General features: G+C 35.4%; 1 protein-coding gene across 3 annotated transcripts in view; it reads right to left on the reverse strand.

Moving 5' to 3' along the window:
• LOC105493640 (Rho GTPase activating protein 20) overlaps positions 1-20754 on the reverse strand; it is a 124607-nt gene that overhangs the window by 90919 nt on the left and 12934 nt on the right. For all 3 annotated transcript variants that reach the window (XM_071075569.1, XM_011761452.2, XM_011761453.3), the window contains exon 2: positions 14007-14089. In XM_071075569.1, coding sequence (XP_070931670.1) covers positions 14007-14086 — 80 coding nt within the window. In that variant the 5' untranslated portion in view covers positions 14087-14089. The remainder of the gene's footprint in view (positions 1-14006; positions 14090-20754) is intronic.

Below are 20754 nucleotides of genomic sequence, written 5' to 3' on the forward strand. Positions count from 1 at the left end.
CACAGTTGGATTCAATGTATAGAAATTATTCTTTTCCAAAAACAAAGTTAGACTTGATGAAAAAACATACCAACCCAAAGGCATATAAATACAAAATACAGAATGAACTGGACAATTCAAATTTAGCTGGTCTTCATTATCATGATGTTTCAGATTCAAGTGCTTTGGGGACTTACAAACTTCAAATGAAATGCTTTAATCCTATACTTTGCATATACACATATAATATTAAGAACAGAATTTGACAATAAAGAACTCCTAAAACTCATTAATAAACACTCAACCCAATTAAAAATGCCTTAAGTTTTAAATAGAAATTCCTCCCCAAAGACATACAAATGACAAATAAATACATGAAAGAATGCACAACATCATTAGAGAAACACAAATAAAAACCATGATAAGGCCACAGATGTTGTGGCCCATGCCTGTAATCCCACCATTGTGAGGCCAAGGTGGGCAAATGGCTTGAGCCCAGGAGTTTGAGACCAGCCTTGGAAAGATAGAGAAACCCAGTCTCTGCAAAAATTAGCCAGATGTGGTGGTGTGCACCTGTGGTCCTAGCTACTCAGGAGGGTGAAGTGGGAGGATCACTTGAGCCCAAGATTTTGAGGCTGAAGTAAGTCACGATCGTACCTCTGCACTCCGGCCTGAGTGACAGAGCGAGACCCTGTCTCAGGAAAAACAAACAAACAAACCCCACAATAAGCTATCTCTTCATACCCACTAAGATGGCTATAATAAAAAAGATAGAAAATAACAACTGCTGGTAAGGATGTGGAGAGACTGGAATGCTCATATATTGCTGGTGGGAATGGAGAATGGTGCCATTGCCTTAGAGAATAGTTTGATGGTTCCTCAAAAGATCAGAGTTACCATGAGACCCAACAATTCCACTCCAAGTGTATACCCAAGAGGAATGAAACACATGTGCAAACAAAAACTTATACATGAATGTTCACAGCATTATTCATAAATAGTCACAATGTGGAAACAACCTAAATAAATGTCCATGAATTAATGAATGAATAAACAAAATGTGGTATGCCTATCTATACAATAGGAAGTAATGAAGTACTGATACATGCTACAACATGGATGAACCTTGAAAACATCACACTAACTGAAAGAAGTTAGCCACCAAGACCACACAGCACACAATTTCAGTTATTTGAAATATCCAGAAGAGTCAAAGTTATAAACACAGAAAACAATTGAGTGGTTGCTTAGAGCTGGGGATGTGGAAGTGCAGCAGGAGAGAATCAGGAATGACAGTTAATAGCTATGCATTTCTTTTTTGGGGATGAAAATGAAGATTTTGGTGATAGTTTCACATCCCTGTGGATATAGTAAAAACCACTGAAGTATACACTTTTAACTGGTGAATTATACCATATGAACTGTATTTCCATAAAGATGTTGTTTTGTTTTGTTTTAAAAAAGATGTCTGGCCCCTTTTCCAACAAATTACATGATCTGGGGAATTGGCCTTTTCATTTATAAATGGGAAGAGTATCTGTTTCCACCTCTAGCTGTAAGAATACATAAAACATATTAATACACGAGAGAAACATTCTAGAAAGCTAGTTTCATAACTTGAAGACGACTGTATTGATCTATTGCTGCAATAACAAATTACCCCCAAACATAACATCTTAAAACAACAAACATTTATTTATTTTTTCTGAGACAGGGTCTCATTCTGTTGCCCAGGCTAGAGTGCAGTGGCACAATCACGGCTCACTGCAGCCTCAACCTCCTGGGCTCAAGCAGTCCTCCCACCTCAGCCTCCCAAGTAGGTGGGACCACAGGTGCACACCATCATGCCCAGCTAATTTTCACATTTTTCTTTTGTAGAAACAGGGTTTTACCACATTGCCCAAGCTGGTCTTGAACTTCTATCTCATGCAATTCCACCTGCTTTGGCCTCCCAAAGTGGTGAGATTACAGCTGTGAGCCACTGCACCCAGCCAAACAAGTATTTATTACCCTACATAATGTATAAGGATCAGAAACCTGGAAGTGTCTTAGTTGGGTGGGTCTTAGTTCTCATGAGGTTGCAGTAAGGTTTCAGCCAGGGCTGGCTGCAATCTCTGAAGTCTTGACTAGAGTGGGAGGGTCTGCTTCCAAGAGCCTTCATGTGGCTATTACAGGCTTTGGTTTCTCACCTGTGGGTTTCTCCACAGGGCTGCTCATGACATGGCTTCCTCCAGATCAAGTGGTCAGAGAAAGAAAGTGTGAGAGCAATCAAGAAGGAAACTCTGCCTTTTGTAACCTAATCTCAGAAGTGGGACATCACTACTTTTACCAAATTCCATTGGTTACACAGAGCAACTCTGATACAGTGTAGCAGGGATTAGACAAGGGTATGAATACTAGGAGGTGGGAATCACACTGAAGGCCATTGTGGAGGCTAGTTACCAAAACGACATGAAAACGAGTAGACCAAAGATTCTACCTAAGCAAATGTTTGACCTTTGCACTGAAAGAGGATACTACTTACTCCTCAACAGTGTGACAGACACACTCAGAGATGTTTTATGAGTTGCAATGAAAGGGTGTACAAGAACATTCACACTGATTTTCATTCTTCTTGTAACTGAGGTATGGTTAGAATAATGAAAACACAAAACTATAGAGCTGGGGTGAAAGAAGTACGAAAAGAATTTAGTCAACTTTACTCTCCCCTCCCCTAGCACCAACAGATGAGGGGAAAAAGTCCTAGTCATGGAAAGAATGTGTGGCTCCATCAGGGTCACACAGTGCTAGAGCAAGAGACTAGAATCCATTCTCTGTGTGTTCTCATCATACTCAGAACTATGTGTCAGAAAACCAAAGGCAGTGAGTGACTCATAATCCAGATGACATGGTGAACACGTAAGCATTAATTCAATATACATTGAACAGCTGGTCACTCCAGAACGGACATTTCTTTCTGTGGCTTTTCAACACTTTGAGGAAGTGAACACTTTCTCAGGCAGCAGTAGACTCTTACCCTCTTTCCATCCAACTAAGAGTTGACCTATGGTCAAGTTGAGGCAAGACCTAAACCCGGAACACTCGGCAAATTAGACATGTGACAGGAGACCCTAAAGATTTATATATTTTTAATAATTTTATTTAATGAAAAATTATATAACAGTTACAATATGCCAAATACATTATAATATTAACTCATTTAATCCCCTATGAAGTCTTCCCCATTTTACAGATGAATAAAGTGAGACCTGAAGAAGTTAAGCAACTTGCCAAAGTTCTCACAGCTGGTAAGAAGAAAGGCCAGGGTTGAAACCTAAAAAAGAATGGCTATAGAGTCCACACTTTCTTAACCACAATAATATGAAGCTTCTCAATAATAGTAATAATTGCTCTTCGGCTTCCCTAATATGTCTTTTTCTCAAGGTTCTGAAGGAAGGTCAATCATGTAATGCCAAAACTCTGAGAAATCCTAGCTTTCAAGTTGTACAGGGGAAGGGAGTATCTAGTCCAATATAGCAAGGATGTCATAGGACAGACTGCTATCCCTATGAACAGGGGTGAGGAAGGGCAAATAAACATGCACTAACGAGGTAGTGCTTTCCTGGTACCAAAATGAAAGACATAATTGAATCATAACTGCAATTAGCAAATTAAGCTAAAGTTAGAATTAAGAAATTAAATGGATGTGCTGTTCTGTAGCTACAAAAATAAATTAATTTGACTCCATCAAAGCCCAGTAGAATGTGGAGGACTAAATCTCCTAAAGACTTCCTACCAGAATAATACCACAAGAAAATTAGCACACTGCACCACAAACAGATGTATTTGATCATTTTTTAAAGAGTATGAAAAGTAGTTTGAAAAGAATAAAGCAATATATGGGCCTGGAAACCTTTTGTCTAACAAAGTAATGAGTTCCATTTTGGTAAAAAATTTGCCAATTTTGCCACTGTATAAAGCAATTGCTGTCTCTATATCTGAAGTTTACAACTTTGAAAAATGCTCATTGCAAGGAAAAACGATGGGGTTTTGCAGGCTACTGGCAATCTTCACATATTAAATTTCTACTTTGGTGTTCTCATCACATACCTTGGATCATTCACGGAACTCTCAATTATAAACCTCACAACATATTGTCCAAAACTGTAGGAATGGATCTGATGTAGAGCCAGCTGGCATGTAATGAAAGACAGCACATGGAACAGTGTTTGGCACAGAACTCTTCTAAAATAACATGTCAGTATAGTTTATGGTAATTTTGAAAAGGTCTTAAAGATTTTTAAAATTTCCTCTAAAGTTCAAAATTTTATTTAAGTCTTAAACCAAGAAACCATATCTAGGTATAGAAAGTTTATAAAATTCCAAAAAGTCTAGTAAGTTCTCTTTTAATTTTTCCTTTAAGTGATGTCAATCATTATTACAACTACCTTAGAGTCTCAGCATGAGAGTGGCCTTTATGAGGTCGTTGAGTTCATTCCCATTACTATATCTGGAAGGTCCACACTAAACTATCACAGGTAAAGGCAGTTTTTCATTCTGTTATGAAAGTAGATTTTACTACAATCCTCAGTAAACCACTGTAGAGTATAAATGTATTTCCTTCATTCGAAAGTATGATAAGCTATTATCCACTTTAGGCTAATATTGAAGTTATGATGCTAACATGACAGAGGAAAAAGGAAGTGGAATAATGAGGAATTTGTAGAACACAATGGGGGATAGTCAGAGTAGGACAATGTGAGCATGGTGGTGTGTGGTCATGCACAACAGAAGTGAATGGACCCAAAGGAAGTGGAAGCCAGTTAGCAAATGGCGCTTTCCTAGTTACAAGTGCCTTCTGATTGGGCTCTCTCACTCTATTATCTGTACCCTAAACCAGCCAATTCTACAAGTACCTAAACTTAACTCACAGCTTTGGCACATATAAACCTCCTAGAGCCTCTTCATCTTAAGTGACTGAGCAAAGCAGGTCAATCTTCCATGGCGCAAGCCCCCATCTCCCAGAGTCATTCTAGGCATACTGAGAACCTCTACATAGGGAGAACTCAAGAGTTGTCAGGGTCTACCAAAAATAAATCCAAATATCCTGAGTTAATCCTGCTTTAGGCCAGACCTAGAAATATAATTGTCTTGCTAAAATGAATTTAATATTAGACTCTAGCAGGCTTCCAGATTCTCCATCTTTCATCTTGTTAATTTCCCATCTGCTATGGTCTTCAAAGAGTCTCTCTATGAGAATGTGTACTTCCTTCTGCTGCTACTACTGCTACTACTACTAACAATAATAAATAGCTTACATACATATGCAGCACTGATTATGTACTAGAGACTACTTTAAGAACTTTACATATATGAGACTCATTTAGTTCTCCTTAAAATCCTATGAGGTAGGTATTATTATTATCTCTGGTTGAAAAACTTACCCAAGATCACACATACCTAGTAAGGGGAAGTACCAGGATTCAGACCTGGCAATTTGGTTTCGGAGTCTATGCACTTAGGCACTGTATCATATTCCTTTAAGACCAGACACCTGGGTTCTGGTCCTGTCTCTGACATTAATCAACTATGTGACCTAGAGGAAGTTTTTGTCTCAATTTCTGCTACGTAATGAGCCAGGATCAATGATCCACTTCTAGTTATACAATGCTGTGATGATAAAGTAGGTGCTTTTTATTAACAAGCTTGACATTAATAGATGAGCCAGAAGGCTTGAGTCTTAAAAGTTTCATTTTATATATATATATATATATATATATATATATATATATCATAGGTAAAGGCAGTTTTTCATTCTGTTATGAAAGTAGATTTTACTACAATCCTCAGTAAACCACTGTAGAGTATAAATGTATTTCCTTCATTTGAAAGTATGATAAGCTATTATCCACTTTAGGCTAATATTGAAGTTATGATGCTAACATGACAGAGGAAAAAAAAATATATATATAAAAAATGGAAGGGAAGGGAAGTAATAATAACTAAGTTAATATTCTAAGCATTTTTACTTATTTCCTCATTTTATGTTCTATGATGTAAGCATTATGATCCATATTTACAGAGGAAAACATTGAGACTCAGAGATTAAGTAATTTATCCAAGGTCACACAGATTATTAGGATAGAGTGCCAGCATTTAAATGCAACCAAAGACCAAGCACTTTCTCCTATACCACAATTCTTCCCTGGTGTTGTCTTTCCCTCCTCTCAGCAAGATTTAAAAAGTAAGTCTTGCTAACAGCCCAAACACAATAAATTAACTTGGAGGTGGAGATGGAGATAGACAAGTGAATATCAACTTGAAAGTGGTAACAGGTTGTTACCCAAAACAAAAGTGGATACATTTTTGTGCAATTTCTACAAAGTGGGCTGTTCACCATATCAAAATAATATATTTTTGAAGGGAAAGTTTGTATGACTTGAATTCATTCCTAAATAAACAATGAAGAAATACCGTAAGAATGCCAATATATATGAGATTTCTAAACCATATACATGAGCTCTTGTGGTATTTTGCTGCATGAAATTACTTCCTAACAATAACAAAGAAACATTTTGTTTAAAAAATCTCCATTTTCCCTATCAAGACTTTCACAAATACCAATGAGAAAGTAAAGTGTCTTATACATTAAAGGAAGTCAGGAAAGTCAGAAACTACTGTGCTAACCTATTAAATTCCTCTTTTGGTTTGCAAATGGAGACATTAATGTATTCACTAATTCATCCAACAAATAATAACTGAACAGCAAGTATGTACAAGGTATTATTTTATTAATAAATGTGTGCTAGGACACTACAGGAAACATGCATATAAGGAGATTCCAATGAAGTATGATTGAGTGCTATGATTAAAAGATATATAGGGTGGTTTTCACACTGTGCCCAACAAATATATACAATTATTATGTGCCAATGTTTTAAAAAGGTACTGTTATGACTCCTATTTCACAGATGAGGAAACTGAGGCTTGGAGTAACCAGTTGTTATGGTGTGAATGAGAGTGATCATCTTTATAGATTTTTAACAATACAATTCTCACCCAAGTTCAAGTGTTGCAACTTAATTACCAATGTGATAATATTAAGAGGTGAGGCCTTTTGGAGGTGATTAAGTCATGAGGGCAGAACCCTTATGAAGAGAATTAGCTCCCTTATAAAAGAAGTACAAGGGAGCTGTTTGCCCCTTCCATCATGTGAGGACATAGTAAGAGATGCCATCTTAGAAGCAAGACTCCGTCTCAAAAAATAAGAAAAATCTATATGGAAGTATGGAAGTTTTTCAGTATTAAAAATAAGTTACATATCCAAATCCCAACAAGTGAAATGTACCAAAATACTCAACGTCACTTTCTTCCGAGCACTTAGCAAGTTCTCAGACTCAGTAGTTTTTCTCACCTACCCCCAGAAGACATACACTTTAGTCACCGGGTTGATCAAGAAATGTAAACTCCTTTTAAGAGATGCCTAATCAAAATTTAATTAGGAAGTCATTCTGCCAAATAAAAATACAGTGATATATTTCAGTGTCATATATAAATGACATCTGCATTGTTTGCATCAGTGTATCCCGGCTTTAGTGTGGATAAAAGAGAAAGGTTGTATCTTCACAGTTTAACACTGATTATCTAGAAACCTCAAGGGACAGTATTTTTTTAGGGGAGGTGGATAGAGGAAACAGAATTAATCAGTATAGCTGTCTTTAATTCTCTACTATAGATGTAAAAATTATTGTTTTTTAACAAATTTTTTAAACAAATACACAGTTTTGGGTAAAATTTTTTATTGGAAGCTTGTGAATATGAAGTGTCCTAAGGTTTTTCAGTTGAAAGTAGTCCTTATGTCATAGAAGCTTTAGCCTGAGATCAGGAACCAGTAATCATCTTCCCCCACTGTACCCCAGGGTGAGAATCTGCGATAACTATACATGCAGGTACTGAAAGTTCATGCAAACCAGTGGTTCATGGGAGGGTGGGGGTGGTACTAACCTCTAGGGAACACTTTGGAATTTTGTGGAACATTTATGCTTGGTCAGTGATTTAGTGACAGCAGCCAGGGATGCTAGGCATCCCCTGGAAAGCACAGAACATCCTGCGTAGAGAAGAATTGTGGGTTCCTGCATAGCTTTTGAAAGTCCCCTGTGTAGCATATGCATGAAGAGGGGAAAAAAATCTTTATCTCATTATCTATTCCTGTAACCTATTTTATATATAAGCACAAAGTATTTTTATACATTTCAATAAACACTAAATTTTTCAGAAATGTAGCTACCTTGTACATCAACAGATAATTGTACTCTGTATTGCTTGGAACCATTTCTAAAAATCACCGGGCTTCATTTTTCTGTGCTTGTTACATGACATTTCTTATCTGACTTCTCTTAAATCTGAATATATTAATTGTAACTAGTTGTAAGCATCTTTACTTAGATGTCTTTAGTGTAATCATATCTGAGCATGTACTTATTGAAATACATACTTTATTAAGAACTACTTTCATTTTTTTCTGTATGTTACTGTTAGAGTGTTTTATTATTTTTGACTTTTTAAAAATATCTGTGAATTTCATTTCAGGATATAAAAAGAGGAATTTAAACACATATATAGACTTTTGTATAACCAAGGGTCATTGGGTTTAATAGAATCAAGAACTACTGACACAGGTGAAGTGCCATGCTAGGGAAAACGCTAACACTTATCTGACTCACTGAAAAATGCCACTTCTTATTGTTTTAAGTTGAGAATCAATATAATAATATACAACAATGCCCTTCCCCACACTGCCTCCCTATCACTTCTTCAAGAACTGGTGTTTACATTAGAGCCAGTTCTCCCAGATTCTTAGCTTAGTAGTAGCAAATTATGATGAGTAGCAAGTTATTTTGTGTCAAAATAACTATAAGGAAAAAAGTCAGTTTGGCTGGACACGGTGGCACACCCCTGTAATCCAAACCCTTTGGTATGCCAAGGTGGGAGGAACACTTGAGCCTGGGCAACATAGCAAGACTCTGTCTCTATAAAAAAATAAATTAGCCAGGCATGGTAATGTGTGTCCCAGCTACTTGGAAGGCTGAGGTGGGAGGATCACTGAAGCCCAGGAGTTGGAAGCTGCAGTGAGCTATGATTGTGCCACTGTACTCAGACCCTGTCTTAATATATATATAATATTAATAATATACATAATATATAAAATAACATATAATTATATATAAAGACAGGGTCTGAGTGCAGTGGCACGATCATAGCTTACTGCAACTTCTAACATATATATGTATGTTTTAATCTTCAGTTAATTTCCTGGAAGTTTCTCTAGATCAGTAATTAGGGTGCACAATGCTAAGGAATGGGACCTTCACCTCTCTCATAATCTTATAAAGATGAGATTATGTTTTTATTTTGTGCAGCTCTTGGTGCTTGTACTCTGAAGGTATGCAAAATATTTGTAAGCAATACAATTTCAGGATTAGAAAGAACCTGAAAGGGTCCTCTAGTTTAGTGATTTCTAAGCCTTTCTAATTCGGTATTCTACAGTGGGATACAGACATAGGCATATTTTTCAAATCCATAGTTAATTCTGTGCACTCTTTTTAAAAATTGTAGTAGGAACACTTAACATGAGAGCTATCATCTTTATAGATTTTTAAGTATAGAATATAATACTGTTATCTATAGGATTCTAATGAATGCTTGGTGGAGGACCACTGTTGCATGATATAAAAGAATGCTTTTATGTTTATTTGCTTATAAAAAAGGAATATGAGATAGAATTTTAAGTATTTACAATTGACAGAAGTAATACATATTTCTTATAAAAGAAAACAATATGGACATGTATAAAACAAAAAGTAAAGTCCCTACTCCATCCCCAGGGGTAACTACTATTAATCATTTGTATATCCTTTTAAATTCTTGCCTGTTCAGAAGTGATTCAGATTTTTGTTGTCCCTCATGTTTAAATCTCACTTAAACGTAGATGTAAGAGTTCTTTTCAAGTCTCTTGCAGTTTTTTTAAAAAGTTGGAGATCAAATCCTATTATAATAAACATTCAAGAAAGTCTTTTGAATTTTGTCCACTTTTTTATAATGTATGTTCCTGAAAAGTTACATAAATCAGATTTTATGAATTATTAATGAACTTGTTATTTTAAATAAATCCTATAGTTAAAACTTAAATTTTATAGTGAAAAACTAAATAGTAGTATTCAGTGATATACTTCTTTTTCCAAAGTTGTTACAAATAATGCAAATTTTTGCAAATAGAATTTTGCTTTTCTATCCATTATACTCCAGAAATATGAGAAATGTCTAAAGTCCAAGATGATAACAGATCTATTTCAAGTAGTACTTTATACAGCAAAATTCTCATAGCCTTCCCCCTTAATCATTTCTGTCTCTTGCAATGTAACATGAGAACTAGATTGCAAAAGATTTGTGGGCAGTGTTTCGGCAGACAGTAAAGAAATAGTGTTTCATTTATTGACATTTTATAGTTTTTGAATTACGCCCATATTTGATTTTGGCATTGCTGTAGAACCTTACTATTTTTACTATTGTTCCATAGTTGTTACTTAGTAATTAATGACTTGTAGATGATAAAGCTTGCATGTAAATCTGCAGGAGATATCAAAGAATCCTTTTTAAAAATAATTTAATGAACAAGAGCTGGATTTGGATTTAAAGAGGAAGAAAGATTTAAATTAACTGATGAGTTAACTGTATTTGTGTGTTAAACGTAGTTTTGTCTCCAGTGTTCTTTGGTGAATGCATAGAGTACATAAGGAGAGGCAGTTCACAGATTTTAACATTTTTTTTTTAATGTGACACCATTCAGAGCTGCTGGAGGTGGTTTCTCTAAGTAATTATTATATTAGGAAATGTGACAAGACATCTTTCATACTAAGAAGGTTAGATGTTTTCTAAGGTGAGTGGTTACATGGCTGCAGTCAACCACTTTTACTCTTTGACACAGTAGTGTTCATTTCTGTGTTTAAAGATGATCTAACGTTGTGTCATAATCATCCTTGTGTTAAGATAAGACTCTGAGCGCATATGTTAAAGGGTTTAGTTTTCTTAAAAATAAAATGAAAATGTTGAAATATATTATTTGTTAAACTTCTTCTAATTCTATGATCATATGATTATTTGTTGAATACAACAAATCAAAAGATTTCCCAGAAGACTGTGTATTTTCCAATATGATCTTAATTTTATTGTTTCATATAATTTTTCAGTGACAAAAACCTCAACCTCGTTTTTTAAATTTTAGATTCAGGGGTACATGTGCATGTTTGTTACAAGGGTATATTGCATGATGCTAGGGTTTGAGCTTCTATTGAACCCATCACACAAACAGTGAATGTAGTACCCAGTAGTAGTTTTTCAAGCCTTGCCCCCTACTTGCCTCTCTTCTTTTGGAGTCACTTGTGTCTTTTGTTTTCATGTTTCTGTCCATGTGTTCCCATTGTTTCCTCCCACTTATATGTGAGAACACACAGTATTGGGTTTTCTGTTTCTGTGTTAATTTACTTAGAATAATGGCCTCCAGCTGCATACCTGTTGCTGCAAAGGACATGATTTCATCCTTCGTCCTTTCTTATGTCTGCATAGTATTCCATGGTATATATGTAGCACATTTTCTTTAATCCACTGTTGATACTTAGTTTGATTCCATGATTTGGCTATTGTAAATAGTGCTTCAATAAACATAAGAGTGCAGATGTCTTTTTGATAAAACTGGTTTTTTTCTTTATTTAGATACCCAGTAATGGGATTGCTGGGTTGAACTGTATTTCTATTTTTAGTTCTTTGAAAATGTGCCATACTATTTTTCATAGGGGTTGAATTTACATTTTTCAGAAAAATACCACTCAGATGCTAAGAAATTAAAGTATGGTAATATATAACAAGAATATAATGTCTACATAATCAATATGAACATTGTTTTAATATACTCAGCTGTTATTTTCCCCTTTTTGAGAAAGAATTTTGAATAGTTTCTGAATACTGTTACTTTAAAGGTTCACTAATAAGATCAACCTGTTAGCAAAAACAAAAGACTTCTGTATATATACTCTGAATTCTAATGTTTGCAGTTTTCTAAACACATCATACTCTCTAGCCTTCTCTCAAAGGTCACTTCCTTCAAAAACTCCTCTAACTCTTCATAAATAACATCCATGCTCCTATAACACACTGTATATCTTTTTATATATAAATATTAGACATTTATTGTTCATAGTTCTGAAGGTTGGCAAGTCCAAGATTAAGGCACTGATGCCCAGGCTGGAGTGCAGTGGCACGATCTCGGCTCACTGCAGCTCCACCTCCCGGATTCACATCATTCTCCTGCCTCAGCCTCCCAAGTAGCTGAGACTACAGGCACCCGCCACCATGCCCGGCTAATTTTTTTGTATTTTTTTAGTAGAAACGGGGTTTCACTGTGTTAGCCAGCATGGTCTCCATCTCCTAATCTCGAGATCTGCCTGCCTTGGCCTCCCAATCATATAGATTTTATATTAAATTAGCACAATTTGAAGAAATGTCATAGTAATAGATATATCTTCACTTTAAAGTTGGTGAAGCCTTCACTTTACCTAAAAGGATTCACAGCTTAGAGAAAAATCATTGTAACATTCCTTGAACATAAAAACTCTTATGAGTTAAAATGCCGTTTAAAAATTAATGAATAAATTAACAAATATTTGAATTTGAAACAATGAATAAATTAATGAATAAAATAATAATGACTATTCAGTTTCAACACATTATGAAAGACTCTTAAAATGTCTATTGAAATGTTACGGTAGTCAGGTGTGAGCAAGGCGGGAGAGGACTCCCCGCAACACACACCAGGAGTATTGCATGACCATCAGTTGATGGTCAGGTGGTTGTTAACCATTTCTCTAAAGTAATAATTGGTCACAGCTGGCACTAGGGAAAGGCGGTAGCGTAATAGACAGAAAACACCTGAAACTGATCAGCAGCTTCCCAATGAGATTCCAGAATTATGCCAACATACAAAATCCCCAAGTCAAGAGGTCAAGCTGCGTACTTGTTTTCTCAAGTCGTCTGCTTGGGCCTCTTTCAAGTTGTACTTTCCTTTCTGTTCTAAATCTTTTTAATAAACTTTTGCTCCTGCTCTGGAAAAAAATGTCTATTTCAATGTCCACTGAAATAGTAATTAGCCTCCATCGGTGAAATGACTCTGTTCACAGATATTTAGCTTATTTTTCCACTTTGAATTTCACTAATTTAACCAATGCCTAAAATAAATCAATATTCCATTTTAAAAAATAATCTTAATATGGTTATCTTCCTTCATATCTAAAGTTGGTAAGAAAAACTGCCTATCCATGCACAGCCATCACTTTGTGTTGATTTAAAAACATGCAGTTTTGTGTGAAACAAAACATTGATTTTTCAGTATTTTGATTTCTATTTTACAAGTAAATTTTGTTAAAATGTGGAACTTTCAAGTTTATCTACGTTCTGGGGTGAAATTCACTTTTGAATCAGTTTTAAAGCAACTGAGCATATATACCAGCTGGGCCCTATTAAATAACCTCAGAACAAAAGTTGTATTTTCTACTCTTTTTTTTTTTTTTTTTTTTTTGAGACGGAGTCTCGCTCTGCCGCCCAGGCTGGAGTGCAGTGGCCGGGTCTCAGCTCACTGCAAGCTCCGCCTCCCGGGTTCACGCCATTCTCCTGCCTCAGCCTCCGGAGTAGCTGGGACTACAGGCGCCCGCCACCTCGCCCGGCTAGTTTTTTGTATTTTTAGTAGAGACGGGGTTTCACCGTGTTAGCCAGGATGGTCTTGATCTCCTGACCTTGTGATCCGCCCGTCTCGGCCTCCCAAAGTGCTGGGATTACAGGCTTGAGCCACCGCGCCCGGCCGTATTTTCTACTCTTACACAGAGAATTCTGGTGGTGATAACAACCTCTATACATTAAAGAATATGTGATCTGAAAAACACTTCATCTAATATAAAGTTCCAAGCACGTACTAAATGTGTAATACAAAGCTTTGCACTTACCTGGTGGTAGGCCGTTTTTGTAGAGCTTTATCCAGGATAAGAGATGGAGCGCTCCTCCTCCTTTCTGCTAGTGTTTTCATTTTCTGTTGATGAAACAAACCAAAATGAAGACCACGTGGCTTGTAAGGCAAGACAATGTTGATTTTTTTCAATCCAATTTAACAAGTTTTGCATTGCCTATCTTTGCCTATCAAGGAGTCTACAGTTTCATTATGGAGATAAAACTGTAACATCTAAAATAGAATAGTTTAAAAACAAAACAGGACAATAAGTGTCAAAAAGTGGTAAAGGCAATAAGTATTTTTTGTGGTCAGAGAATAAAGAGGTTAAATGTTTACCAGAATATTTGGGAGAAACACAACATCATAACCATTATTACTGGTTATCATGTGTCCGGTTCTACGCTAAAGGCTGGACATGGATTATCTTATTTATAATCCAAAATGTCATCCGGGTAGATACTACTATCTTTATTTCACAGGCAAATTTGGCTTCAAGGAAAGACAAGTAAAGGAGAGGCAAAAACAGTTAAAGCCAAAGCACAGAGACTAGATTTTTGCAAAAATATTAACACACTTGGGAATCCCTTCTTCCAAATAGACTTTTTTTAAAACAGTAACTTCAAACAATAAAAAATCTTTTTTTTTCCTAGGTCGTATATAAATATAAGCAACTGGATAATTCAGGTACTCTGTTCCAATGACCTAAAATTGCAGTAAATGAAGTTTATTCAACTTGAATTATTCAGATAATTACTCTCTAAACTTAGTCTTATATATTTAACATATCTAGATACAGCCACTAGAGGCAGATGAGTAAAATTAACCATATAGTCACAAACAGCCATAAGCGAAGTGCAGGCTGTATTATCAAAACCATTCTTCTCACCCTGTGTCTTTATGCCCTTTCATCCCTCTCACCCCTGTATCCTCGCCAAAGGTCTTACCCACTACCTCTAGGTCAGTCATGCTTGGGAACTGGATGTTGCTCCGATGGGAACCATATAAAACTAGCCAGCTCAGTGTCAGTATCCTATTATGTGATTCATAAAGGAACGGCTTGTAGTTTTAAAAGTAAAACAATGATTCTAGCATAGGAATAAAGAATCATCCAGTGGGAAGAGGATGCTAGACTTCTTTGGCACAATTCTTATCCCAAAAATTCTCCATGCTCCTAGGGATCTCTCCCAAATTATTGTCACCACTGCTCTGGCCTCGGTGTTGCTATTCCACTCCTTAATCTTTTGGCTCACATGTGGAAGCTATAGGCCCAAATCTCCTTAGCACAGCTGAGACAGGAGCTGAAATAATTATGTAAAACATCAATAAATGACAGGAAACATATGGGTTAAAAATAGACACTATCAAACATCTCAATTGGGAGTTATTAACCACAAATAAATTTCAGGCCAGGTTACTTATATAAAAAGTTTTTGCATGATGTATATTTGATGTCTTCCTTCTAGAGAAACAGCCCAGAGTTATCATCAGATTCTTAGAAAAGTCTAATCCTTTCCAACACTGGTGATTTCAATAATCTAATTTATATATTATAGTGTGCAAGCCCCATCTCACTATTTCCATTACTCACACCTCTTAGGAACATAATCTGCAGGAATCTAAGATCCTTAGGCTCGTGTGACTGCAGAGGTTACAAGCAGAAAGGAAAACTGGGAGATAAGTATTTGTATTGCACTTCCTCATGTGAAGAATCTCAATACTGAAAGACGGGATTGATTTTACTAAGAAAAGTGGCAGTTTGTTCATATCCATCAAGCTATGTTCCCGATTTTTTGCAGGGTTGTGTTTCATCTTCAGGCCTGGAATTGATTCCTACTCTCTATCCTGATTCCCTTTACAGGACCAATTTACTACTTTGAAGTGTGAAATGTACCCACTCTTGCAAGGTTTACCTTTGTCCCTTACACCCTCTGTCTGCTTTGTCCTTGAGGATCTGCCATTCAGCAGTTTTACATCTGCTTTCTCTAACCTTCTGAAATCACTGTCAGCAGATCCAAGATTCTAAACTAGATCTTCATTAGTACATAGTTTCTAATTCTGAGCTTCTTGGCTTTCAGGTTTATGAAGACTTTGGAAAGGATTCAAAAGACAGTGTAAAATGATTTAAAATGTGAAGAAAAAAACCTATGAAAAAGGATAAAATGATCTGAGATCCTTCATTTAGAAACAGTAATAATCTCTCAAAATTAATGCAGAACTGTAATATGGAGGAAAGCAAGCATCTTCCAAGGAAGATGAGGCAAAAAGAAATGGGGAGAAACATGGAATGAAAATCCAGGTTGACCTTGGGTAGTGGTTTGTTGAGAAATCTATAAAAGTTGTGAGCTAAATTTTGCATGCAACTTCAGGGGTTCAGAACGCCCATAAAATGGATTCCTTAGGGATTTATGAACCTCAAGTTAAGAAACTTTCTGATGTAACAAAATCTTCCCGAGAATGATAGCTGTTAAACATGAGAATGGATAATCAAAGAAGGGTGACACATTTTCTTCTGAAAAGGTGCTTTTGAAATGGGTGTTTTTCATGTAAATCTATTGTAGAAGATCATTTGTATAATAGTGAATAGACCGTATTTTCTGAGTTTTAAAATTGTCAGATGTGTAAGGGGTCAAATGCTGAGTGTAGCCACCTCATCCAGCTTGATTTATATTGAAGAGAATGCAATCAAACTATCAGCAGGTAGTTTATTTTTATTTCAGGTTCCATTGTTCACACTCAGACTTACTCTATCATTAATGAGACGTGCAACCCAAGGCAATTCAGCCACTTCTCTGGGCCTCCATTTCCTTACCCACAAAATGAGATAGTTTGGACTACACACTTAGATCCCTTCTATTTCTGATAGTCCCACATTAAGTGTCCACCAAACATTCACCATGGATATGAAAGAAAATAAACATTACATGAACCGTACATTTAGGATTCACAGGATTCATTCTAAATAAGTAATAAAAGTCTTACAAGCAGCCAATATAACTGGGGATTAATAGATTTAGATATTAATTCATTCAAAATACACTGATCTTTTTCTTTTGCTCAAAAGTGTAACCAAACAAAGGGCCAGTAATAACTTCAAAATAAATTCACTGATCTCTTAAAGAATCTGTTGTCAGGCAATGAAAACTTAGATTTTCTTGTTTATAACAACTATGTGAAATACATCAAAATAGAATGAAACTATTGATTGTTTTACAGATGTATAATAGTACAAGCTTATCAGGACAGGTTTAGGTTATGCTTATCTTAGCACCAACAAATTTCACAGTTGTTCTGTGACAGGGATAACTATAATTCCTTGCCTCGCAGAAAACAAAGTAAACTACAAACAGTATATGGTATATATTTTCTGTTGTACTTGATGTTTATAACTAGATGACCTCATACATAGTGGATACCACTGTGAAATAGAATATATTTAAAAGGTAATGTTTTAAAGAAATGATAAGCTATACATTTAGGCAAAATACCCAATTAATTAATTGCATTAATCTTTTGGGAATGAGTTTAATATCGTACCACTTACCTAGTGTTAAGTATCCCCAAAAACTAAATAATAATTTTATGTGAGTTAAGAAACAAACAAATATGAAGTAGTATCTATCTACTCCTCTGTCCCCGAAATGGGAAAAAATGAGGAGGAGAAGGGAAGAAGTTCTAAAATGGAATAAAGAGTGATTAAATTTTAAAAACTATTGTCTATTTACAAATGGCCCTTTATTAAGAAAGTATAACATGAATACTAGAGAGAAATTATTAGGTTGGTATACAAGTAATTGCTGTTTTTGCCATTACTTCCAAAGGATCTTTGACCCTCTGCTGTCTCCTCTGCAGTTATATTCAGTATTGGAGGTAAAAAAAACCTATTATGTCTAAGAGTAAATGAATAAAGGTCATAACTGAATATGAGAACCAAATGTCAGTAATTTGTTTTTATCTTTTACATTTAAATAATAACACAAATCTGCAGCAACATTATCAACTAATCTGCAAGGTGCTTTCCACTTCAAGTCATTTTAAATACATGGATTAATTACATATGCAACTCCCTGTGTTCCTTCATATATGATGCCTCAGTAGTAGCATTTCATATTACACTTATGTTTCTGACCCTTTCTAGAGAGCAGGGGCTATGTCTTCTTCCTAAATTTTCTCCCTTCCTTCAACAATTATTTACTGAACTCTACTCTGTAGCAAGCATATTTTTGCATTCCCAAATCCTGGTATAAGGCCTGGCACAAACTATACACTCTATAAATGAGGGTTTTATGTGAATTACAAAACCCAGTCATTCACCACATAAATACTGCCATACCCAAATGCACACATATGAAAACAAACAAACCTTTAAGGGGCTCTGCTGGAATGGTGTCATTAAGAAAAATGTAAACATTTGCAAGAGTATATCTGTGCACTGCAAACTACACCTTTTGAACACAGTGTTGACACTTATCACTTTGAGCTACATAGTAAACATCTGCCTGACAATAAAGTTAATCATTTGTCAACAGAAAAAATGGTGCTAATTGGATATCCACATACAAAAGAATAAAGTTGGACCCCTACCTCAGACTATATACAAAAATTAACTCAAAGACCTAAAAGTAACAGCTAAAAACTATAAAAATCTTAGAAGGAAACACAGGCATAATCTTGTCATCTTGGATGAGGCAGTGGCTTCTTATTAATAGATACGACACCAAAAGTACAAGCAACAGAAGAAAAAATCTAGACACCATCAAGATTTAAAATTTCCATGCTTCAAAAGACACCATTAAGAAAGTGAAAAGACAACCCACAGAATGGGAAAGATTTTATTGCAAATCACATATCTGACAAGCGACTTGTATCTATTATAAAGAAATATTAAAACTCAATAATAAAGGCAAATTGCCCAATTAAAAATGGGCAAAGGATATGAATACAGTCTTCCAAAGAAGACACACAAGTTGCCAATAAGGATATGAGAAAATGCTCAACATAATTAGCCATCAGGGAAATGCAAATAAAAATTACAATGCGATACCACATCACACACGTTAGGATGACTATAATAAAAAAAGATAATTACAAGGGTTGGTGAGGATTGAAGACTGGACTCTCATACACTGCTGGTGGGAATGAAAACTGGTAAGACAGAAAACAGTTTGGCAGATCTTCAAATGGTTAAACATAGAGTTACCATATGATCCTGCAATTCTACTCCTAGGTACATATCCAAGAGAAATAAAAACATATGTCCTCAAAAAGACTTGCATATAATTGCTTATAACAGCATAATTCATAGTAGTAAAAAAGTGGCAACATTACCAATGCCAATCAACTGATGAATGAATGGGTGAACAAAATGTGGTATATCTATACAGTGAAATATTACTTGGCAATAAAAAGATATGAAATACTGATACATGCTACAACATGAGTGAACCTTGAAAACATTATACTAATTGAAAGAAACCATTACAAAAACCATATATGATTTCATTTATATAAGGTGCTCAGAATAAGCAAATCTATAGAGACTTAAAGATTTGTGCTTGCCTAGAGTTTGGGGAGACGGCAGAATTGGGGGATGATAGCTAAGGGGGTTCAGTATTTCTTTCTGAGGTAATGAAAATATTCTAAAATTTACTGTGGTGATGAATGTACAATTCTATGACTACACTAAAAGCCACTAAACATAACTTTAGGTGGGTGAATTGTATGATATGCAAATTGATTTGGTTAATACCAAAGAAACCTAACTATCAAATTACTAAACCACTGGGCTCCAGTCCAGCAAACTGGTCCTTAGCCATAAGTTATAATTTTCTTCTTATCACAATCATTTGAACTATATGAAAATGGAAATTTTTTTTTATCCAATATATTTTTTGTACAAAAAGTTTCAGTGGCTCTCCATTTGAGTTCTTCAGAGATCTGAGGAATTTGCCCACCTGCTTATTGTTTTAATTAAAAATTTTAAAAAACTCTAGATTCATGTGCATGTGCGTTACATCAGTATATTGTGTACTGGTGAGGACTGGGCTTCTAGCATACTCATTACCCAAATAGTGAACAGTGTATCTGATAGGTAGTTTTTCAACTCTGGCCACCTTCCCACCCACCTCCCTTTTGCAGTCTCCAGTATTTATTATTTCCATCTTCATGTCCATTTATATCGATTGTTAGATCCTACTTATTAGTGAGAACATGTGGTATTTAATTTTCTGAGTTAGTTCATTTAGGATAATGGCCTCTAGGCTCCACCCATGTTGCTGCAAAGAAAATGGTTTCATTCTTTTTTTGGCTGCATAGTATTCCATGGTGTATATGTACCACATTTTATTTATCCAGTTAACTGTTGATGGACACTGGGGTTGGCTCCATGACTTTGCTAATGTGAGTAGTGCTGTGATGAACATAGAAATGCAGGTGTCTTTTTCTGTTTAGGTGTCTTTATAATGATTTCTTTTCCTTTGTGTAGATACCCAGTAATGGGATTGTAGGATTGAATGATATTTCTATTTTTAGTTGTTTGAGAAATCTCCATATTGTTTTCCATAGATATTGAACTAATTTACATTCCCATCAATATTGTATGTTTCCTTTTCTCCACATCCATGCCAACACCTGTTTTTTTTGTTTTTTTTTTTTTTACTTTTTAATAATAGCAATTCTGATGGGTGTAAGATAATATTTCATTGTAGTTTTAATTGGCATTTCTCTGATTAGTGATTTTTGAGCATTTT

This window comes from Macaca nemestrina, chromosome 12 (assembly GCF_043159975.1).
Source record: "Macaca nemestrina isolate mMacNem1 chromosome 12, mMacNem.hap1, whole genome shotgun sequence".
NCBI lineage: Eukaryota > Metazoa > Chordata > Mammalia > Primates > Cercopithecidae > Macaca > Macaca nemestrina.